Raw genomic sequence first — 19,148 nt, 5'->3', positions numbered from 1 at the left:
CTCCATCTTCTCATCCCCCTCTCTCTCCACTTTCTCCTCCCATCTCTCTGCCCATCTCCTCCTCCGTGTTCTCTGCATTCCTTTTGTCACATTCTTCTATTGATCTCCTTTTCCCTCCCCCCCCCCCCCCCCGCACTCTGACTTTGAGCCTTGTTTACTGTAATTGCAAATTCAGATTCTGTAGTAGTATTTTAATTATAAACCAATAAGCCATAAACACAACTTTCCTGGTTCGCTATTGCATATTTTATATACTTATTCATATGTTAGAAACTATACAGGCTATAGCAATCTGAACGTTTATTATGGAAACGTATAAAAATTTCAAGTAAATCGGAAATGTACATTTTGAGATTTTTGATAATCATGCTTTTCATTTATATATACATATATTAAAGAGCTGGGTATCTAAAAATGCATCTGTATTACAATTCAACGTTACGTCAAAAATGTTGTTGAAGGGAAGTTTAATTAAAAATACGACTATAAAATACAAAGAAGGAAATAAATGCGAAATGTATAGTTTAGAACGTATTCTTCGGTTCTTGCCTGATATACCACGAAGGCCGGAAAAATCTCTAATTGTATTTTCAGATTTTAATTGCACTTCATACTTTATGTAAACATGTGGTTGGAATAGATAAATCATAATCAAGGCGACAACGACAAATGTGTTTGTCGATTCACGAAAGTATTTTCTTTTAAAAGATGTCAGCTTGTACAATGGGCAGAGATAATGGACTGCAGCGCTGTTCATAATTGTTATCTATGACATGCGGTATACAAATTATCCACTTAGTGCGTATTTTAAAACAAACGAAATGAGATTTGTAATAAGGTAATATGAAAAGAGCATCTCTTATTTGTGGCTAATAAATAAGCTTCGTAAAAAATTTGTATGAAGCTGGGTATTTAAATGCCCTTATTCCTATTATAGTTAACCGTCTCTTGTATGTTAAAATTTTCAACGCAACGATACATCATTCGACCTTGTACAATTGGCATATGCTGTGAGAAATATATACAGGGTGGTCCATTGATTGTGACTGGGCTATATATATATATATAATGTGTGTGTGTGTGTGTGTGACTGAAGTCATGTTTTTATCTGCCTTTCTGCAATTTTTTTTCCTATACAAATGTAGCAAGTTTTATGATTTTTCAGAATTTTGTTAGCAGGTTAAATAAAGATGATGACTTAATGAAAAAATATTAAAGCATGTTCAAAAATTGATACGGGGCTCTTTTCCTGACTGTAGACGAGTGGTTATGGCAGGACGGGGTACAGACAGGTTGTCTAATGACATTGCAAAGGTTGCGAGTTGCATTGGCTGTTTTATAAAGCGTTATCCTTTGTCACAGCCCTATGGAAACATCCTCTTCCTAGCGAAAAAGAAGACAGGCAATTTAGCCTTCCATGAAGTTTTATTGATTTAATTCTTAGTGTTTTGAAAACTGAAACCTATTACCGAAATTTGAGGAAGAAAAAATGTCGACTACATTTATACCTGCGTGCAAATTAACCCTTTCGCGGGCGCATTTTTTGTAGGAACTCAACAAAGATAATTTTTTTGCTGTCCCATTACAAATTTGATAATTTCGTTTTTGTGATTTAGGACGAAAAACTGTGGTGATACGTGTATTACCACTGCGCCTTTGTTAGTTATTAAAACTGGTGGTAAACTGATGTACCACTTCTCTTTTTTGATGCCATTACACATAAAAAGTAATGTACCGTGTTACCCGCTTTTATTTTATGTTTTCTATTACTCAATTTGTTACCGATATTAAAGTTCACTTACCACAATGTGAAAACAATCCTCGAAACCTTATCACGCAATAAAGGTACGAGCTGATACAGGCCACAATAATTTATACTGCAGAAGCGAAACAATGTGTTAAGACAACAGTAGTAATCCCACAAGAAACAGAAACTGATTGTTGCAGCAGTTTTCATAGACCTGGTGCTGTGTGCTGCCACCAGAGGCCAGGCATAGACAGTGGCAAAACGTATTCCCAGAACCTTTGCGATACGCCTAAGTTGGTGGTGAGTACGCTTCCCAAGGACCACAAATGACAGATTAATTTTGTGCTGAGTATATTTCCCAAGCCCCTTCCATAAACCACATTGGTGGTAACCATACTTCTTCGCAATAACCATTAAAGCGCTGTTTTTGGTGGCATATACAGGGTGATTCACGAACATATGCAAATATTTTAATATCTCATACTGCAAGTAAAACTAAAGAAAAAAGTTCATATAAACATAGGTCCACAAATGTTTGGCTACGGAGTTACAGCTAGTAAAAGGTGTAGCCTGAAATTTAGCAACTCCGCTAACATGAAGCCATCGCAAAACTGTATGAGGTTAAAAGTAAAGCAGGATTACTACTTGCTACGCGTCTGCAGATTAATTTTCAACATGACGGCGCGCCCCCACATTTCACCAACGCCGTTCTACACATTTAAATGAACATTTTTCCCCAAATATGGATTGGTCGTGGTGCTACACCGATTTAACAACAATGCATTTTCGTGTAAGGGGATGGATGAAAGACATAGTTTATGAGGGGAAAAATCAATATACATGAGGCATTACTTGCTCGCATTATGAATGCAATAGCCTAAATTAAGAACAACCCTGAGAAACTGAAACGAGCAGTAAAATCTGTTCACACACGCGCATCTAAATGCATTGAACTCGGTGGAGACATTTTTGAACATTTATTGTGAATGTATTGTGAAATTGTATGTACACTGTTCAACTTCGTTAACACTGAGCTTTGTTTCTTCCAGTTTAACATGAATTCACCTGTGCTATCGTATTAATAAAAGCAGATTATCTTACACATTCATACAGTTTCAGTTAACTTTATTACCATCACTTTTCCAAAATTAAATTCTCTACAACTTCTGTTGAAAACTTTGTGCAATTTGCAGTCTGGTTTCGCAGGACAGAGTGGATCAGTTTATGGTTGTGGAGAGGGCCGTAATCAGTTACTGTCATTTGCACAAACACGCAAACTTTTATTTTCCTAAGAACTACTTAATTACACAATGGCTTAAAGGATCAAATTAAAACAATATGGCTGAAGGCCTAGTTAAGAAAACTTCCGATACCTTCTGGGCTGAAGGCACAAAACACCAAAAACAAGAACAGCTGAAGGCCTGAACACAAGTTATAAAAATTGCTTGAAAGAATACACGCATCTGAAGACCTTACTTTAAAAAAATATTTCTCGTAAATACTCGGCTGAAGGCCACACACAAGACACTGAACAACTCTGGGCTTAGGGCTTGGATAACAAGAATTTCAGATAGAGTGTAATGTTGTTGATTTAGTTTGAGGTGTAAAAAGCGGTGCTGATAAACAATAGAGCAGTTTAAAAGCTGTGAGCTATCTGAGGAAGTTAACGTTGCATTACTGAGCAACTGTTTCACCAGGTATCCAGTCTAGCTTACCAAATTTCCAACCAGACTAACATTAATTATAATCTTTTAATAGTCATACGAAAACCGGTGATACATATATAAAAAAGAGAATTTAAATAAAAAGAAATAAATCAGTTTATATTTGGAAATTTATTTTAACATTGATCATTGAAATTTCAGCATATTAAACTTGAGTCATAACTAAGCTGCTGCCTTATTTAGGATTGTGAAAATGTGAATTTGTAATCTTACAGAACACATCAAATAGGGATCCAAGATTGGGAGACTGCATACAACACTACATTCATAAAATAACACACGAAGAACATTGAAACATATGCAAGAGGAAGTTAACCACAACCAACCGATTCAATTTTCACCCAAAGAAGTTACGTTTGTAGCGCAATCCTGTCCGTCATGTAATTACCACACACTGGTATACTAAATTCATACTAACTCTCTGAGAAATCTTCCCGAAAAGAATAGCTGAGGGCTACTTTGATGATTACACCTCATGCTTCACGTGGTCAACTTGGTTTACACAAAGAGTGTAACTCCACAATAATTTTGATAATTAAAATAAATTAGATCGAAAAGCAGTTTACAAAAGAAAAACCGGGAACTGGTTACTATCGTCTTACTATTAACCTGATGGGTCAAACAATTGTATAAGCACGTGGTACTGGTCTCACAAAGTACACTCCACGTGGGTTGAACATAAAGAAAAGTTGCTATATTGAATAATATTGTCAAGACGAGACGTTATAATCTCACGAACATTCGCATTTAAGATTGATGATCTTAGTTAGAGTTACTGATCAACACGTGGTTCCACTTTACTCACAAAGTAGTGACAAAGCAACTACTGGAACATATTCTGAAGTTGTCACTCGAAATACACTGAGTTGCAATTTAAGATGACATTAGATATTTTAGAGGTAGAGGTAAAACCTGAAATAAAGGCGATTAAATTTTCAGTTAGGCTGAACTTAAGAAATCCATTGTCCTGCGGACTTAGCAGACACGCGCTTAGCCGGAGATCTTACCACTTCACGCGCTCGCCGCGAACAGACTGACCTGCGCTCCTACCAAGGGTGCTTCCCGATACAAAACGGAAGTGACCAGAGGGGCAGCTTCCTATACCAACATGACAAGGGACGGACAGAACCATACTAAGGATAGAAACCTCTTTGCTTTTAGAAAGCGTAGCTACCTGTTCCGACGTTGGTCCTACAGGCTTGCTGCTACCCTCAAGCATGCAACTAGAAATACATTTGCTCATTCATCCTCTCACACAGAAGGGAAGGGGGATGACAGTATCTTATCATATACAGTACATAAAAGAAAGCGGATGTAGGTTCCGTATGAGACTGTGTGACATGAATTACATATAAACTGTGTTTTAAAGTGTAGTAGTGTGACAGATCGTTCTTGTTTATGTGTAAAAGTAACACGTTCCACTACTCAGTCTCCTCGCAGATAGTCAGAAACGCCAGAATAAATTTAGAAGAGGAATTTATGCCGTAAATGACAACAGATTTAAGAAATTAACGTGAAAGGAATCCAACAGAGACCTTTCATAACCCCAACGCTCCGGGAAAAGACTGTGCAGGGAATTTTCTGGCCATGCTAGGACCTTCCCAAGCAAGCTTCTCACACCCAACTCAAACCAAAAATTAAAGAAAAGGCAAAAGGTCACCAGCTACTTGCTAAAATACCACAATTTCAACACATCATTAGAATCTACTAATTTCAAAGAGAAAAATAAACAATCTGTGACACCTATTAAAAAGATAGTGTAGACTTAATTCGGTCAGCAAGTAAAAACAATGGTTCCTGTGTCATTAATATGAAAACAATTTCTGGTTGTTACCCTTATGGAGTTCACCAGTATTTGCTCATTGCAAGAGCCAACTGATCACAGGAAATTTTATGACTGTTTATTAACAAGTAAAATTTATGAAAATAGCAAAGGTGCCACAGCAGTTAAAAAAAAACATGAAAATAACATCAGTATTATAAAGCAGAACATTACAATGCACAATCCGCAAAAGCAAAAAAAAGATAAGAGAAACAACATCTTTTACAAAGTGGTTATCGCAAAAAAAATTCTATATCTTATAAAACTAATAATTTGTAGAATTAAAATAACTTTGTGGCACTAATTTAATCACTCTACTATATTTCAGTTAGTTATCAAACAGTGATCACTATGTCATTATACTGAAACTACAATTAGTTATGTGATTGTTACCCTTAAGGGGTTCCTCACTATAAATATGCCCCATGCAAAGGCTAATCGATCACTGTCCAATGAGCATGAACCAATGCCACAGGAATGAATTTACGAAACAAAATATCACAAATCTAATACAACACACAAAAACAAACATTGAGAAATAAAACAGCTCTGAAAGTACAGTTGTCAACGTCTAAAAAAACACCAATAAATAAAACACCTGCAGAATACAAGAGTCAAAGTCTAAAAGAAAAGAACACCTGCAAAATACAAGAGTCAGTCTAATAAACACCAATAAATCGAACCCCTGCAGAACACACGAGTCAAAGTTTCTCTGACAGAACACACGTATATGCATTGGACTAAGAACCGTATAATCACTGTTCACTGACACACTCAGTAGTTCCACTGTTCCGACGTTGGTCCTACTGTTCTCTAGCAGACAGACTTGCTGCTACCCTCAAGCATGCAACTAGAAATACATTTGCTCATTCATCCTCTCACACAGAAGGGAAGGGGGATGACAGTATCTTATCATATACAGTACATAAAAGAAAGCGGATGTAGGTTCCGTATGAGGCTGTGTGACATGAATTGCATATAAACTGTGTTTTAAAGTATAGTAGTGTGACAGATCGTACTTGTTTATGTGTAAAAGTAACACGTTCCACTACTCAGTCTCCTCGCAGATAGTCAGAAACGCCACAATAAATTTAGAAGAGGAATTTATGCCGTAAATGACAATAGATTTAAGAAATTAACATGAAAGGAATCCAACTTTCAAGAGCAAATTAAAAAAAAAATAGTTTTAACAAATCACTTTTCTAAATTTTAATTTAAGACAGCTGAAGGTCTTATCTTAAAAATCTTTCACGTAAAAGCTCGGTTGAAGGCCATACACTGGACATAGAACATCTCAGGGGTCAAGGCCTGGATAACAAGAATTTCAGATAGAAAAAACTTTCAAAATTTAGTTTTTAAATAAATGAATCTTCAAATTTTAGTTTAAGTCGGCTGAAGGCCGTATTGCCACCCTTCACCAAGTTGTGTAAAATAATGAGTAAAATTATTGAATAAAAATGTAAAAATCAAATTCATCACTATTTTTTCGTGTGAAAAAAATGTGTACTTTTACTTCAGGTCGTATTCCCAAGCAGACTTTGCGGTTCCTAAATGAGAACGCATACACAGTTTAGTGCTGGAGAATGCGGCTTCTCTGATCGACTGTTTCGCTACATTACGGAGGTCGTTTGTGCGCCGGCTCACGGGGGTAGATGCGCTGAAACCTTTTACGCATGCTCGGAGCTGGCTTTGTCGACCAATCACAGCTCTCGCTCGCACGTATGAGCCCCAGGAATCATTAAATGTTAAACTTGCTTTGTCAGTGCACTATCTATTTCATAAGTCGATTTTTGACCTTAATGTCTTTTTCATTCATCTCTAAACCAAAGAGTATTGATACTGGGGGGCATTGGGAACAGACTAGGGGTCCACCATGGATTTTCGACTGAAGAAGGGGTCCACCAGCTGAAAAGGTTGGGAAGCCCTGCTCTAACGTAAGGTGAGGTGAGACAGACAGTCAAGAGTAAGGTTAAATAATCGGATGGCAACCCGACCCAGGGATGGCTGAAGGACCGACCAACAACCTAATCAATTCCCTTCTGCCCAGCCAATGGTACGACAGCGGAAAATATCAGCCAAGGAGGAAGATAGCAGTTGAATGTCGCGAGCTCCATCTTCTTATCTCGTGTTTTCTACTGAAAATCTCGTGCTTGTACTCTTGTTAACTTTGCTATTACAGAGATCGCCTAAACATTATTATTTTTTATTTGGTCCTGTGCGCAACAAATAACATACTTGGTCTTGCTGTTGCCACTGCTTGGTCTGCATTCCATTATTTAACAAAAACATAAAAAAAACCTATTATGCATGTTCTGTATGGCGGCTCCTGCTGTTGCTGCTTACTACAACTACATACAGGGTGTCCCAGCTATCTTGTCCACCCAAAATATCTCTAGAACAATAACAGCTATTGGAAAACGACTTTCACCGGTATCAATGTAGGGCTGGGGCCCATGAATGTACATACTTGAAAACATTCTAAAACGAAAGCATATGTGTTTTTTTAACACAAACTTATGTTTTTTTAAATGGACTTCCTATGTTTTTTCTTCAGTCATCCATAGCATGACAAAGCACATACACAATGCCGTTGATTGCATCGCAATATTCCCATTACATCCCGAGATATTGAGACGCGAAGTTGACGCTTGAAACACCCGACATGCGCTGCTAGCGCACGTTCTGAGGCTCAGACGTGAACCCCCATGCTGCCCGTAATCGCGATGTGATTGACATGCGTAATCACACTTCCATACTAATCAAGAGGTCCGAAATGAATAATACGGTCTGCTGCCATCCTGCATTAACGTCGTACATTCCAGCAGGTATTTATCCCATAGGCTAGGGGTGATGCGATTCTATAACATATCTGTGTACCGCAAGTAGGTAAAAAGACGAGGGCTAGTAGAAATCCTTGGGTAACAGAAGAAATATTGAATTTAATTGATGAAAGGAGAAAATATAAAAATGCAGTAAATGAAGCAGGCAAAAAGGAATACAGACGTCTCAAAAATGAGACGACAGGAAGTGCAAGATGGATAAACAGGGATGGCTAGAGGACAAATGTAAGGATTTAGACGCTTATCTCACTAAGGGTAAGATAGATACTGCCTACAGGAAAATTAAAGAGACCTTTGGAGAAAAGAGAGCTACATGTATGAATGTCAAGAACTCAGGTGGAAGCCCAGTTCTAAGCAAAGAAGGAAAAGCAGAAAGGTGAAAGGAGTATACAGAGGGTCTATACAAGGGCGATGTACTTGAGGACAATATTTTGCAAATGGAAGAGGATGTAGATGAAGATGAAATGGGAGATACGATACTGCGTGAAGAGTTTGACAGAGCACTGAAAGACCTGAGTACCAACAAGTCCCCAGAAGTAGACAACATTCCATTGGAACTACTGACGGCCTTGGGAGAGACAGTCCTGACAAAACTCTACCATCTGGTGAGCAAGATGTATGAGACAGGCGAAATACCCGCAGACTTCAAGTAGAATATAATAATTCCAATCCAAAAGAAAGCAGGTGTTGACAGATGTGAAAATTACCCAACTATCAGTTTAATAAGTCACAGCTGCAAAATACTAACGAGTATTCTTTACAGACGAATGGAAAAGCTGATAGAAGCCGACCTCGGGGAAGATCAGTTGGGATTCCGTAGAAATGTTGGAACACGTGAGGCAATACTGACCCTACGAAGGGCAAACCTACGTTTCTAGCATTTGTAGACTTAGAGAAAGCATTGACAGTGTTGAATGGAATACTCTCCTTCAAATTCTGAAGGTGGGAGGGGTAAAATACAGGGAGCGAAAGGCTATTTACAATTTGTATAGAAACCAGATGGAAGTTATTAGAGTCGAAGGACATGAAAGGGAGTCAGTGGTTGGGAAGGGAGTGAGACAGGGTTGTAGCCTCTCCCCGACGTTATTCAATCTGTATATTGAGCAAGTAGTGAAGGAAACAAAAGAAAAATTCGGAGTAGGTATTAAAATCCATGGAGAAGAAATAAAAACTTTGAGGTTCGCCGATGACATCGTAATTCTGTCAGAGACAGCAAAGGAATTGGAAGAGCAGTTGAACGGAATGGATAGTGTCTTGAAAGGACAGTATAAGATGAACATCAACAAAAGCAAAACGAGGATAATGGAATGTAGTCGAATTAAGTCGGGTGATGCTGAGAGAATTAGATTAGGAAATGAGACACTTAAAGTAGTAAAGGAGTTTTGCTATTTGGGGAGCAAAATAACTGATGATGGTCGAAGTAGAGAGGATATAAAAGGTAGACTGGCAATGGCAAGGAAAGCGCTTCTGAAGGAGAGAAATTTGGTAACATCGAGTATAGATTTAAGTGTCAGGAAGTCATTTCTGAAAGTATTTTTATGGAGTGTAGCCATGTATGGAAGCGAAACATGGACGATAAATAGTTTGGACAAGAAGAGAATAGAAGCTTTCGAAATGTGATGCTACAGAAGAATGCTGAAGATTAGATGGGTATATCACATAACTAATGTGGAAGTATTGAATAGGTTTTGGGAGAAGAGAAGTTTGTGGCACAACTTAACTAGAAGAAGGGATCGGTTGGTAGGACATGTTCCGAGGCACCAAGGGATCACCAATTTAGTATTGGAGGACAGCGTGGAGGGTAAAAATTGTAGAGGGAGACCAAGAGATGACTACACTAAGCAGATTCAGAAGGATGTAGGTTGCAGTAGGTACTGGGAGATGAAGAAGCTTGCACAGGATAGAGATGCATGGAGAGCTGCATCAAACCAGTCTCAGGACTGAAGACCACAACAACAACATTGCTAATATAATTATAAAGTTATGTATAGGTAAAATAGTATACCATTTAATTACGTTTAGCATCATGAGAATTATAGTAAGATTAAATTTACTACTTGTTCTGCAGATAGGTTTTTCTAATATTATTTGCTTTGGAGGCTGGAAAGTAATTTTTGGAAATTTTTCAGGAATATACTATGCTTATAATTCTGTACTATTTATATTTTAGGACAATTAATCTTAAAGAAAGCATGTAAACCGTCAAGAGGATGAATCACAACGATTGAACAGTTGCTTCGTTGTAAATCTGCCTCCAGTAAGCAATATTACAAATTAATCAAACTCTTGAGACAGACTGAAATACTTCTCAATTAAATACATACTGAAACAATTCCCTGGCAATTACAAAAGAAATCAATGACAAAAATCAATACGTAATCTATTCGCCTAATAATAGTTTCCCTTAAGAATTGAACTCCTATGAAAACAAAAATTACTGTCTGCTGCTATGCGCATTCACAAACCCTTCTATTCCAGTCTCGTATAGTTCGTGGAAAGAAGGATTGTCAGTATGCTTCTGTGTGGGCTCTAATCTGTCTGATTTTATCCTCGTGGTCTCTTGGCGAGATATACGTAGGAGGGAGCAATATACTGCTGGACTCTTCGGTGATGGTATGTTCTCGAAACTTTAACAAAAGCCCGTACCGAGCTACTGAGCGTCTCTCCTGCAGAGTCTTCCACTGGAGTTTATCTATCATCTCCGTAACGCTTTCGCGATTACTAAATGATCCTGTAACGAAGCGTGCTGCTCTCCGTTGGATCTTCTCTATCTCTTCTATCAACCCTATCTGGTACGGATCCCACACTGCTGAGCAGTATTCAAGCAGTGGGCGAACAAGCGTACTCTAACCTACTTCCTTTGTTTTCGGATTGCATTTCCTTAGGATTCTTCCAATGAATCTCAGTCTGGCATCTTCTTTACCGACGATCAACTTTATGTGATAATTTTATTTTAAATCACTCCTAATGCCTACTCCCTGATAATTTATGTAATTAATTGCTTCCAGTAGCTGACCTGCTATATTGTCGCTAAATAATAAGGGATCTTTCTTTCTATGTATTCGCAGCACATTACACTTTTCTACATTGAGATTCAATTGCCAGTCCCTGCACCATGCGCCAATTCGCTGCAGATACTCCTGCATTTCAGTACAATTTTCCATTGTTACAACCTCTCGATATACCACAGCATTATCTGCAAAAAGCCTCAGTGAACTTCCGATGTCATCCACAAGGTCGTTTATGTATATTGTGAATAGCAACGGTCCTACGACACTCCCCTGCGGCACACCTGAAATCACTCTTACTTCGGAAGACTTCTCTCCATTGAGAATGACATGCTGCGTTCTGTTATCTAGGAACTCTTCAATCCAATCACACAATTGGTCTGACAGTCCATATGCTCTTAGTTTATTCATTAAACGACTGTGGGGAACTGTATGGAAGTCCTCGCGGAAGTCAAGAAACACGGCATCTACCTGCAAACCCGTGCCTATGGCCCTCTCAGTCTCGTGGACGAATAGCGCGAGCTGGGTTTCACACGATCGTCTTTTTCGAAAGCCATGCTGATTCCTTCAGAGTAGATTTCTAGTCTCCAGAAAAGTCATTATACTCGAACATAATACGTGTTCCAAAATTCTACAACTGATCGACGTTAGAGATATAGGTCTATAGTTCTGCACATCTGTTCGACGTCCCTTCTTGAAAACGGGGATGACCTGTGCCCTTTTCCAATCCTTTGGAACGCTACGCTTTTCTAGATACCTACGGTACACCGCTGCAAGAAGGGTAGCAAGTTCCTTCGCGTACTCTGTGTAAAATCGAACTGGTACCCCATCAGGTCCAGCGGCCTTTCCTCTTTTGAGGGATTTTGTTTTTCAGTCCCCCTGTCATCTATTTCGATATCTAACATTTTGCCATCTGTGCGACAATCTGGAGAAGGAACTACAGTGCAGTCTTCCTCTGTGAAACAGCTTTCGGCCTTTAGTCTGTCACGCACTGTTTGAGTACCATTTTGGTCACAGAGTGTCTGGACATTTTGTTTCGATACACCTACCGCTTTGACATAAGACCATGCGTGGGTGTGCGGCACGCAGGTGGGCGGCGCGCCGGACAGGGCAGAGTACCGGCCCATCGCGGGCACGGACTCTCCGCTGCACGGCAACGGCTACGTCAACTTCGGCTACGACGAGAGCTACCACAAGCCGGCGCCTCCGCCGCCCCCGCGCCCGCCGCCCCCCGCCGCCCCCGCGCCGCAGCAGGAGCCGCGCAGCTGGCTGCAGCCGCCGCCCACCGCCGAGACCTCCTTCAGCGCCCCGGAGCCGCAGGTCAGTCAGACACCGCCCGCTGCTGCTCTAACTTGCGCGTTCTGCAAGGCTCAATCTTAGTCCAGTACTGTTTCTCATGACGTGTAAACACCCTTACCTGCACAAGGGGTGTTCAGTACATGACGCAACAAAATGTTTCGTGGGCCATCGTGTAATATTCAGCTTCAACCCCTTTAGTTTCGTAAAGTTCCGATAGGTGGCAGCTAGGGCGACCAACTTTTGATCACAAGGGACATGACCAAAACAGACCATGATTGTAGGGGAGAATAAGGGACATTTAATCATAGTGAACATCAGCTACACAATTATACGCATTTCCTTGAACTGGACGACAATGGGCGTGTAAACATACAAAGTAAGACATACTTTGCTTACTTATACAGGGTGTTTCAAAAATGACCGGTATATTTGAAACGGCAATACAAACTAAACGAGCAGCGATAGAAATACACCGTTTGTTGCAATATGCTTGGGACAACAGTACATTTTCAGGCAGACAAACTTTCGAAATTACAATAGTTACAATTTTCAACAACAGATGGCGCTGCGGTCTGGGAAACTCTATAGTACGATATTTTCCACATATCCACCATGCGTAGCAATAATATGGCGTAGTCTCTGAATGAAATTACCCGAAACCTTTGACAACGTGTCTGGCGGAATGGCTTCACATGCAGATGAGATGTACTGCTTCAGCTGTTCAATTGTTTCTGGATTCTGGCGGTACACCTGGTCTTTCAAGTGTCCCCACAGAAAGAAGTCACAGGGGTTCATGTCTGGCGAATAGGAAGGCCAATCCACGCCGCCTCCTGTATGTTTCGGATAGCCCAAAGCAATCACACGATCATCGAAATATTCATTCAGGAAATTAAAGACGTCAGCCGTGCGATGTGGCCGGGCACCATCTTGCATAAACCACGAGGTGTTCGCAGTGTCGTCTAAGGCAGTTTGTACTGCCACAAATTCACAAAGAATGTCCAGATAGCGTGATGCAGTAATCATTTCGGATCTGAAAAATGGGCCAATGATTCCTTTGGAAGAAATGGCGGCCCAGACCAGTACTTTTTGAGGATGCAGGGACGATGGGACTGCAACATGGGGCTTTTCGGTTCCCCATATGCGCCAGTTCTGTTTATTGACCTAGCCGTCCAGGTAAAAATAAGCTTCGTCAGTCAACCAAATGCTGCCCACATGCATATCGCCGTCATCAATCCTGTGCACTATATCGTTAGCGAATGTCTCTCATGCAGCAATGGTAGCAGCGCTGAGGGGTTGCCGCGTTTGAATTTTGTATGGATAGAGGTGTAAACTCTGGCGCATGAGACAATACGTAGACGTTGGCGTCATTTGGACCGCAGCTGCAACACGGTGAACGGAAACCCGAGGCCGCTGTTGGATCACCTGCTGCACTAGCTGCGCGTTGCCCTCTGTGGTTGCCGTACGCGGTCGCCCTACCTTTCTAGCACGTTCATCCGTCACGTTCCCAGTCCGTTGAAATTTTTCAAACAGATCCTTTATTGTATCGCTTTTCGGTCCTTTGGTTACATTAAACCTCGTTGAAAACTTCGTCTTGTTGCAATAACACTGTGTTCTAGGCGGTGGAATTCCAACACCAGAAAAATCCTCTGTTCTAAGGAATAAACCATGTTGTCCACAGCACACTTGCACGTTGTGAACAGCACACGCTTACAGCAGAAAGACGACGTACAGAATGGCGCACCCACAGACTGCGTTGTCTTCTATATATTTCACATCACTTGCAGCGCCATCTGTTGTTGAAAATTGCAACTACTGTAATTTCGAAAGTTTGTCCGCCTGAAAATGTACTGTTGTCCCAAGCATATTGCAACAAACGGTGTATTTCTATCGCTGCTCGTTTAGTTTTTATTGCCGTTTCAAATATACCGGTCATTTTTGAAACACCCTGTATATGCCGCTCCGGTTGCAGGTTCGAATCCTGCCTCGGGCATGGATGTGTGTGATGTCCTTAAGTTAGTTAGGTTTAAGTAGTTCTAAGTTCTAGGGGACTAATGACCACAGATGTTAATTCCCATAGTGCTCAGAGCCCTTTGAACCTTACTTATATATCATACTCTACTGGCCATTAAAATTGCTACACCACGAAGATGACGGGGTACAGACGAGAAATTTAACCGTCAAGAAGAAGATGCTGTCATATGCAAATGATTAGCTTTTCAAATCGTTCACACAAGGTTGGCGCCAGTGGCGACACCTACAACGTGCTCACATGAGGAAAGCTTCCAACCCATTTCTCATACACAAACAGCAGTTTACGGCGTTGCCTGGTGAAACGTTGCTGTAATGCCTCGTGTAAGGAGGAGACATGCGCACCATCACGTTTACGACTTTGATAAAGGTCGGATTGTAGCCTATCGCGATTGTGGTTAATCGTATCGCGACATTGCTGCTCGCGTTGGTCGAGATCCAATGACTGTTAGCAGAATATGGAATCGGTGGGTTCAGGAGGGTAATATGGAACGCCGTACTGGTTCCCAATGGCCTCGTCGAAGTGAAAGGCATCTTATCTGCATCGCTGTAACGGATCGTAGAGCCACATCTTGATCCCTGACGCTTTGCCAATCGTGAACCCAGGTTCGTCTTTGAGTACACCATCGCAGGCGCTCCTGTGATGCAGCGTCAAGGGTAACCGCAGCCATGGTCTCCGAGCTGATAGTCCATGCTGCTGCAAACGTCATCGAACTCCTCGTGCAGATGTTTGTTGTCTCGCAAACGTCCCCATCTGTTGACTCAGGGATCGAGACGTGGCTGCACGATCCGTTACAGCCATGCGGATAAGACGCCTGTCATCTCGACTGCTAATGATACGAGGCCGTTGATATCCAGCACGGCGTTCCGTATTACCCTCCTGAACCCACCGATTCCAAATTCTGCTAACAGTTATTGGATCTCGACGAACGCGATGAGCAGTGTCGCGATACGATAACCCGCAATCGCGATAGGCTACAATCCGACCTTTATCAAAGTCAGAAACGTGATGGTACGCATTTCTCCTAATTACACGAGGCATCACAACAATGTTTCACCAGGCAAAGCCGGTCGACTGCTGTTTGTGTATAGGAATCGGTTGGAAAATTTCCTCATGTCAGCACGTTGTAGGTGTCGCCACCGGCGCCCACCTTGTGTGAATGCTCTGAAAAGCTAATCATTTGCGTATCACAGCATGTTCTTGCTGTCGGTTATATTTCGCGTCTGTATCACATCATCTTCGTGGTGTAGTAATTTTAATGGCCAGTAGTGCACCTTACAGGTTATAAAAGCGATCACTAAACGAATCATACGGGAGAGACAGGCAGACAATAAGGAAGACGGGAGAATTTAAAAAAAAAGTGCTAAAATTCGATAGAACTTGTATAACATGAGAGAGTTGGTCGCCCTAGTGGCAGTGCTGTTCGTAGCCTTCAAAATGGCGTACGTGACGGAGGTGTCATCCCAGCAGATAGCTGCCACTGGACTCTTTTGGGGGGAAACCGGAGCAACACAAATATTCGTAGGCATTTGCAGAATGCCTACAGAGACCTGGTACTCGACAAAAGCACGGCGAGTCGTTGGGCGAGGCGTCTGTCATCATCGCGACAAGGTCACGCAAACGTGTCCCATCTCCTGCATACTGTCCAGGTGCACACAGCTACAGCTATTGCAAAGTCAGAACGTGCGGACACTCTCATTCGAGGAGATCGAGCACTGCACACGATCCAGTGGACGCCCCTGTCGATAGTGCTGACACACTTGTCCACCGCCGCACGACCGCTACGGTCGCAGCTTCGAATCCTGCCTCGGGCATGGGTGTTGTGTGCTGTCCTTAGGTAAGTTAGGTTTAAGTAGTTCTAAGTTCTAGGGGACTGATGACCTCAGATGTTAAGTCCCATAGTGCTCAGAGCCATTTGAATTAAACTTGTCCACCATTTGTGGTATTCAAAGTGAAACGAGTGGTTAAATCCGCAGGACAGAACAGGTAGTTGGAATTGTGGAAAGGGGCCAAAATTAAGTGGCTGTCAGTTACACTCGAACACATATAACTTTATTTAGTTGCCCAAACATTAAAGCGCAGATTTCCGAGTTTAACTATCGACTGAATATGTCACATAATACTATGGCTTAAGGGCACAACCTCTTTAAATTTTAAAATGGCTGGAGGCCCATGATTTAAAGCACAACTACAATAAATTTTCAAAAGGCAGAAAGCGCAAGGTTTCATCCTTAAATAATATTTCAAATGGGGCTGAAGGCCAAAACAGTATAAGACTTGACAAGTAAAATATTTTAATTTTACAGCGGCTGAAGGCCCATAATTCAAAATACAACTATAATAAATTTTTATAAGGCAGGAAGCCCAAGGCTTTATCCTTAAATAATTCCTTTTTTTTTAATGAGGCTGAAAGCCCAAACAATCTAAGATTTAACAAGTTAGGAATTTAAATGTTAATATGGCTGAAGGCCTTTGATGTAAAAACACAACTACAATAAATTTTCAAAAGACAGAAGGCCTAAAGATTTAGCCAGAAAAAAATATTTTAATGAGGCTGAAGGCCCAAACAATCTATGGCTTAGCAAGTAAGGAATTATAATTTCAAAGTAGCTCAAGGCCCATGATTCAAAAACACAACTACAATGAAATTTCAAGAGTCAGAAGTCCCAAAGCTTAACCCATAAATATTTTAAACGAGGCTGAAGGCCCAAACAATGCAAGACTTGACAAGTACCGAATTTTCAATTTTAAAACAGCTGAAGGCCCATTATTTAAAACCCAACTAAAAGCACACAAATTCATTCCATCGTCTATGAGCCATTTAAATTGTAAGTTGGCTGTTTAGGTTTTCTTACTGGTAACGCCACGTAGCGCTCTGTATGAAAAATCACTGGCTGTGCTGTGCGCAGTCTGTGGGTAGTTTGCATTGTTATCTGCCATTCGTAGTGTTGGGCAGATGGATGTTAACAGCGCGTAGCGTTGCGCAGTTGGAGGTGAGCCGCCAGCAGTGGTGGATGTGGGGAGCGAGATGGCAGAGTATTGAAATTTGTAAGACTGGATGTCGTGAACTGCTATATACATTATGACTTTTGAACACTATTGAGGTAAATACATTGTTTGTTCTCTATCAAAATCTTTTATTTGCTAACTATGCCTGTCAGTAGTTAGTGCCTTCAGTAGTTTGAATCTTTTATTTAGCTAGCAGTAGTGGCGCTCGCTGTATTGTAGTAGTTCAAGTAACGAAGATTTTTAGTGAGGTAAGTGATTTGCGAAAGGTATAGGTTAATGTTAGTCAGGGCCATTCTTTTGTAGGGATTATTGAAAGTCAGATTGCGTTGCGCTAAAAATATTGTGTCAGTTTAAGCACAGTCTTGTATAATTTTTATAAGGGGACGTTTCAAAATACACAATGAAACACCAATAAGAAAAGGCAGTACAACCAGCGGCGCTCAGAAGTTTCCCGGGGTCCGTCTGAACTTGAAATATTAACGTTCACTTTGGGGAGACAGGTGGTGGGCCCAGCTATATCCGATCCTCCGGCAACCCAACCAAGAGACAGTCAACGGACCCACCAACAAGGCGACTTGCTTTCCACCCGACCAGTACACAAGGAACTCCAAAGCCAAAAAGGCAGAAAATTCCGCTTGTGCACATGGACTTCAAATAACCAAAATACAGTTAAACTCCACTGGATGGTGGCCAAACTTTTGCCAGCTCGAGCATTCACTGTTGCTCACGGGAATACCGCCAATGGCCAACAATGAAAACAAACGGCATAATGTGAATAGACTGGCTTGGGTAATTAAATTACCACTCAACTTTGATGTCCAGGGGCAGTGAGCCACGAACCTTGTAGCAATCGGAACAGCTCCCATACACTCAGACACTGCGTAGAGACCGCCAGCGGGCCCAGACCGCTGCGCCGCGCAGAGATTTCCTGGCTGATCCACACCAACCGACCGACTCCTCAGAGCCAGTACACCGACAACATTTAGAATAACTTGTCAGTCCCAATCACACAGACTACACACAGTTTTACAAACACTTGCAAGAATAACTAGACAAGGTGACTGTAGAATAACAGGGACAAATCACGAGTCGGCACACACAGGCAACCCATAAGCGATCGATGGCCAAACACACGTTGTCCGGCAAGACAACCGACTGAGAACCAACCAAAGTAGTCGCCACTCCAATCATGTGTGTCGGTAGCCCTCGGGCGAGTCATGGCGGTCCGGACCTTACTGCTTCCGCGCCCCGACTGAACTTGTGCCACGTGCCAACTCACCACTGCCATGTCCGAACTAACTGCTGGGGCCTTTCAAATGACTCGTCGACACACAATGACTGGAAGTCATAGCAGTCCAGCCAAGATAATACGGCAGGGCCTATATTCACAAGTGCTGGTGCTGCCACTCATGGACAGGCAAGCCAGCAACTAAGTGACACTAGTAATTGAGAATTAACATAATGAGGTGGCAGTAAGGCAATAACAAGATGTAAACTAAGAAATGGCACAAATACGGGCCACGCACAAATTGGTTCAAATGGCTCTGAGCACTATGCGACTTAATTTCTGAGGTCGCCTAGAGCTTAGAAGTAATTAAACCTAACTAACCTAAGGACATCACACACATCCATGCCCGAGGCAGGTTTGTGCTGGTTCGGCTCCTCACCAA

General features: G+C 41.5%; 1 protein-coding gene across 1 annotated transcript in view; it reads left to right on the top strand.

The window, feature by feature from the left end:
* LOC126293211 (proton-associated sugar transporter A-like) overlaps positions 1-19,148 on the top strand; it is a 476,357-nt gene that overhangs the window by 421,277 nt on the left and 35,932 nt on the right. Inside the window, exons 8-9 of the mRNA XM_049986334.1 lie at positions 12,231-12,341; positions 12,381-12,461. Coding sequence (XP_049842291.1) covers positions 12,231-12,341; positions 12,381-12,461 — 192 coding nt within the window. The remainder of the gene's footprint in view (positions 1-12,230; positions 12,342-12,380; positions 12,462-19,148) is intronic.

The sequence above is a fragment of the Schistocerca gregaria genome, chromosome 10, assembly GCF_023897955.1.
Source record: "Schistocerca gregaria isolate iqSchGreg1 chromosome 10, iqSchGreg1.2, whole genome shotgun sequence".
Taxonomy (NCBI): Eukaryota; Metazoa; Arthropoda; class Insecta; order Orthoptera; family Acrididae; genus Schistocerca; species Schistocerca gregaria.
This window is presented reverse-complemented; position numbering and strand designations above follow the sequence as displayed.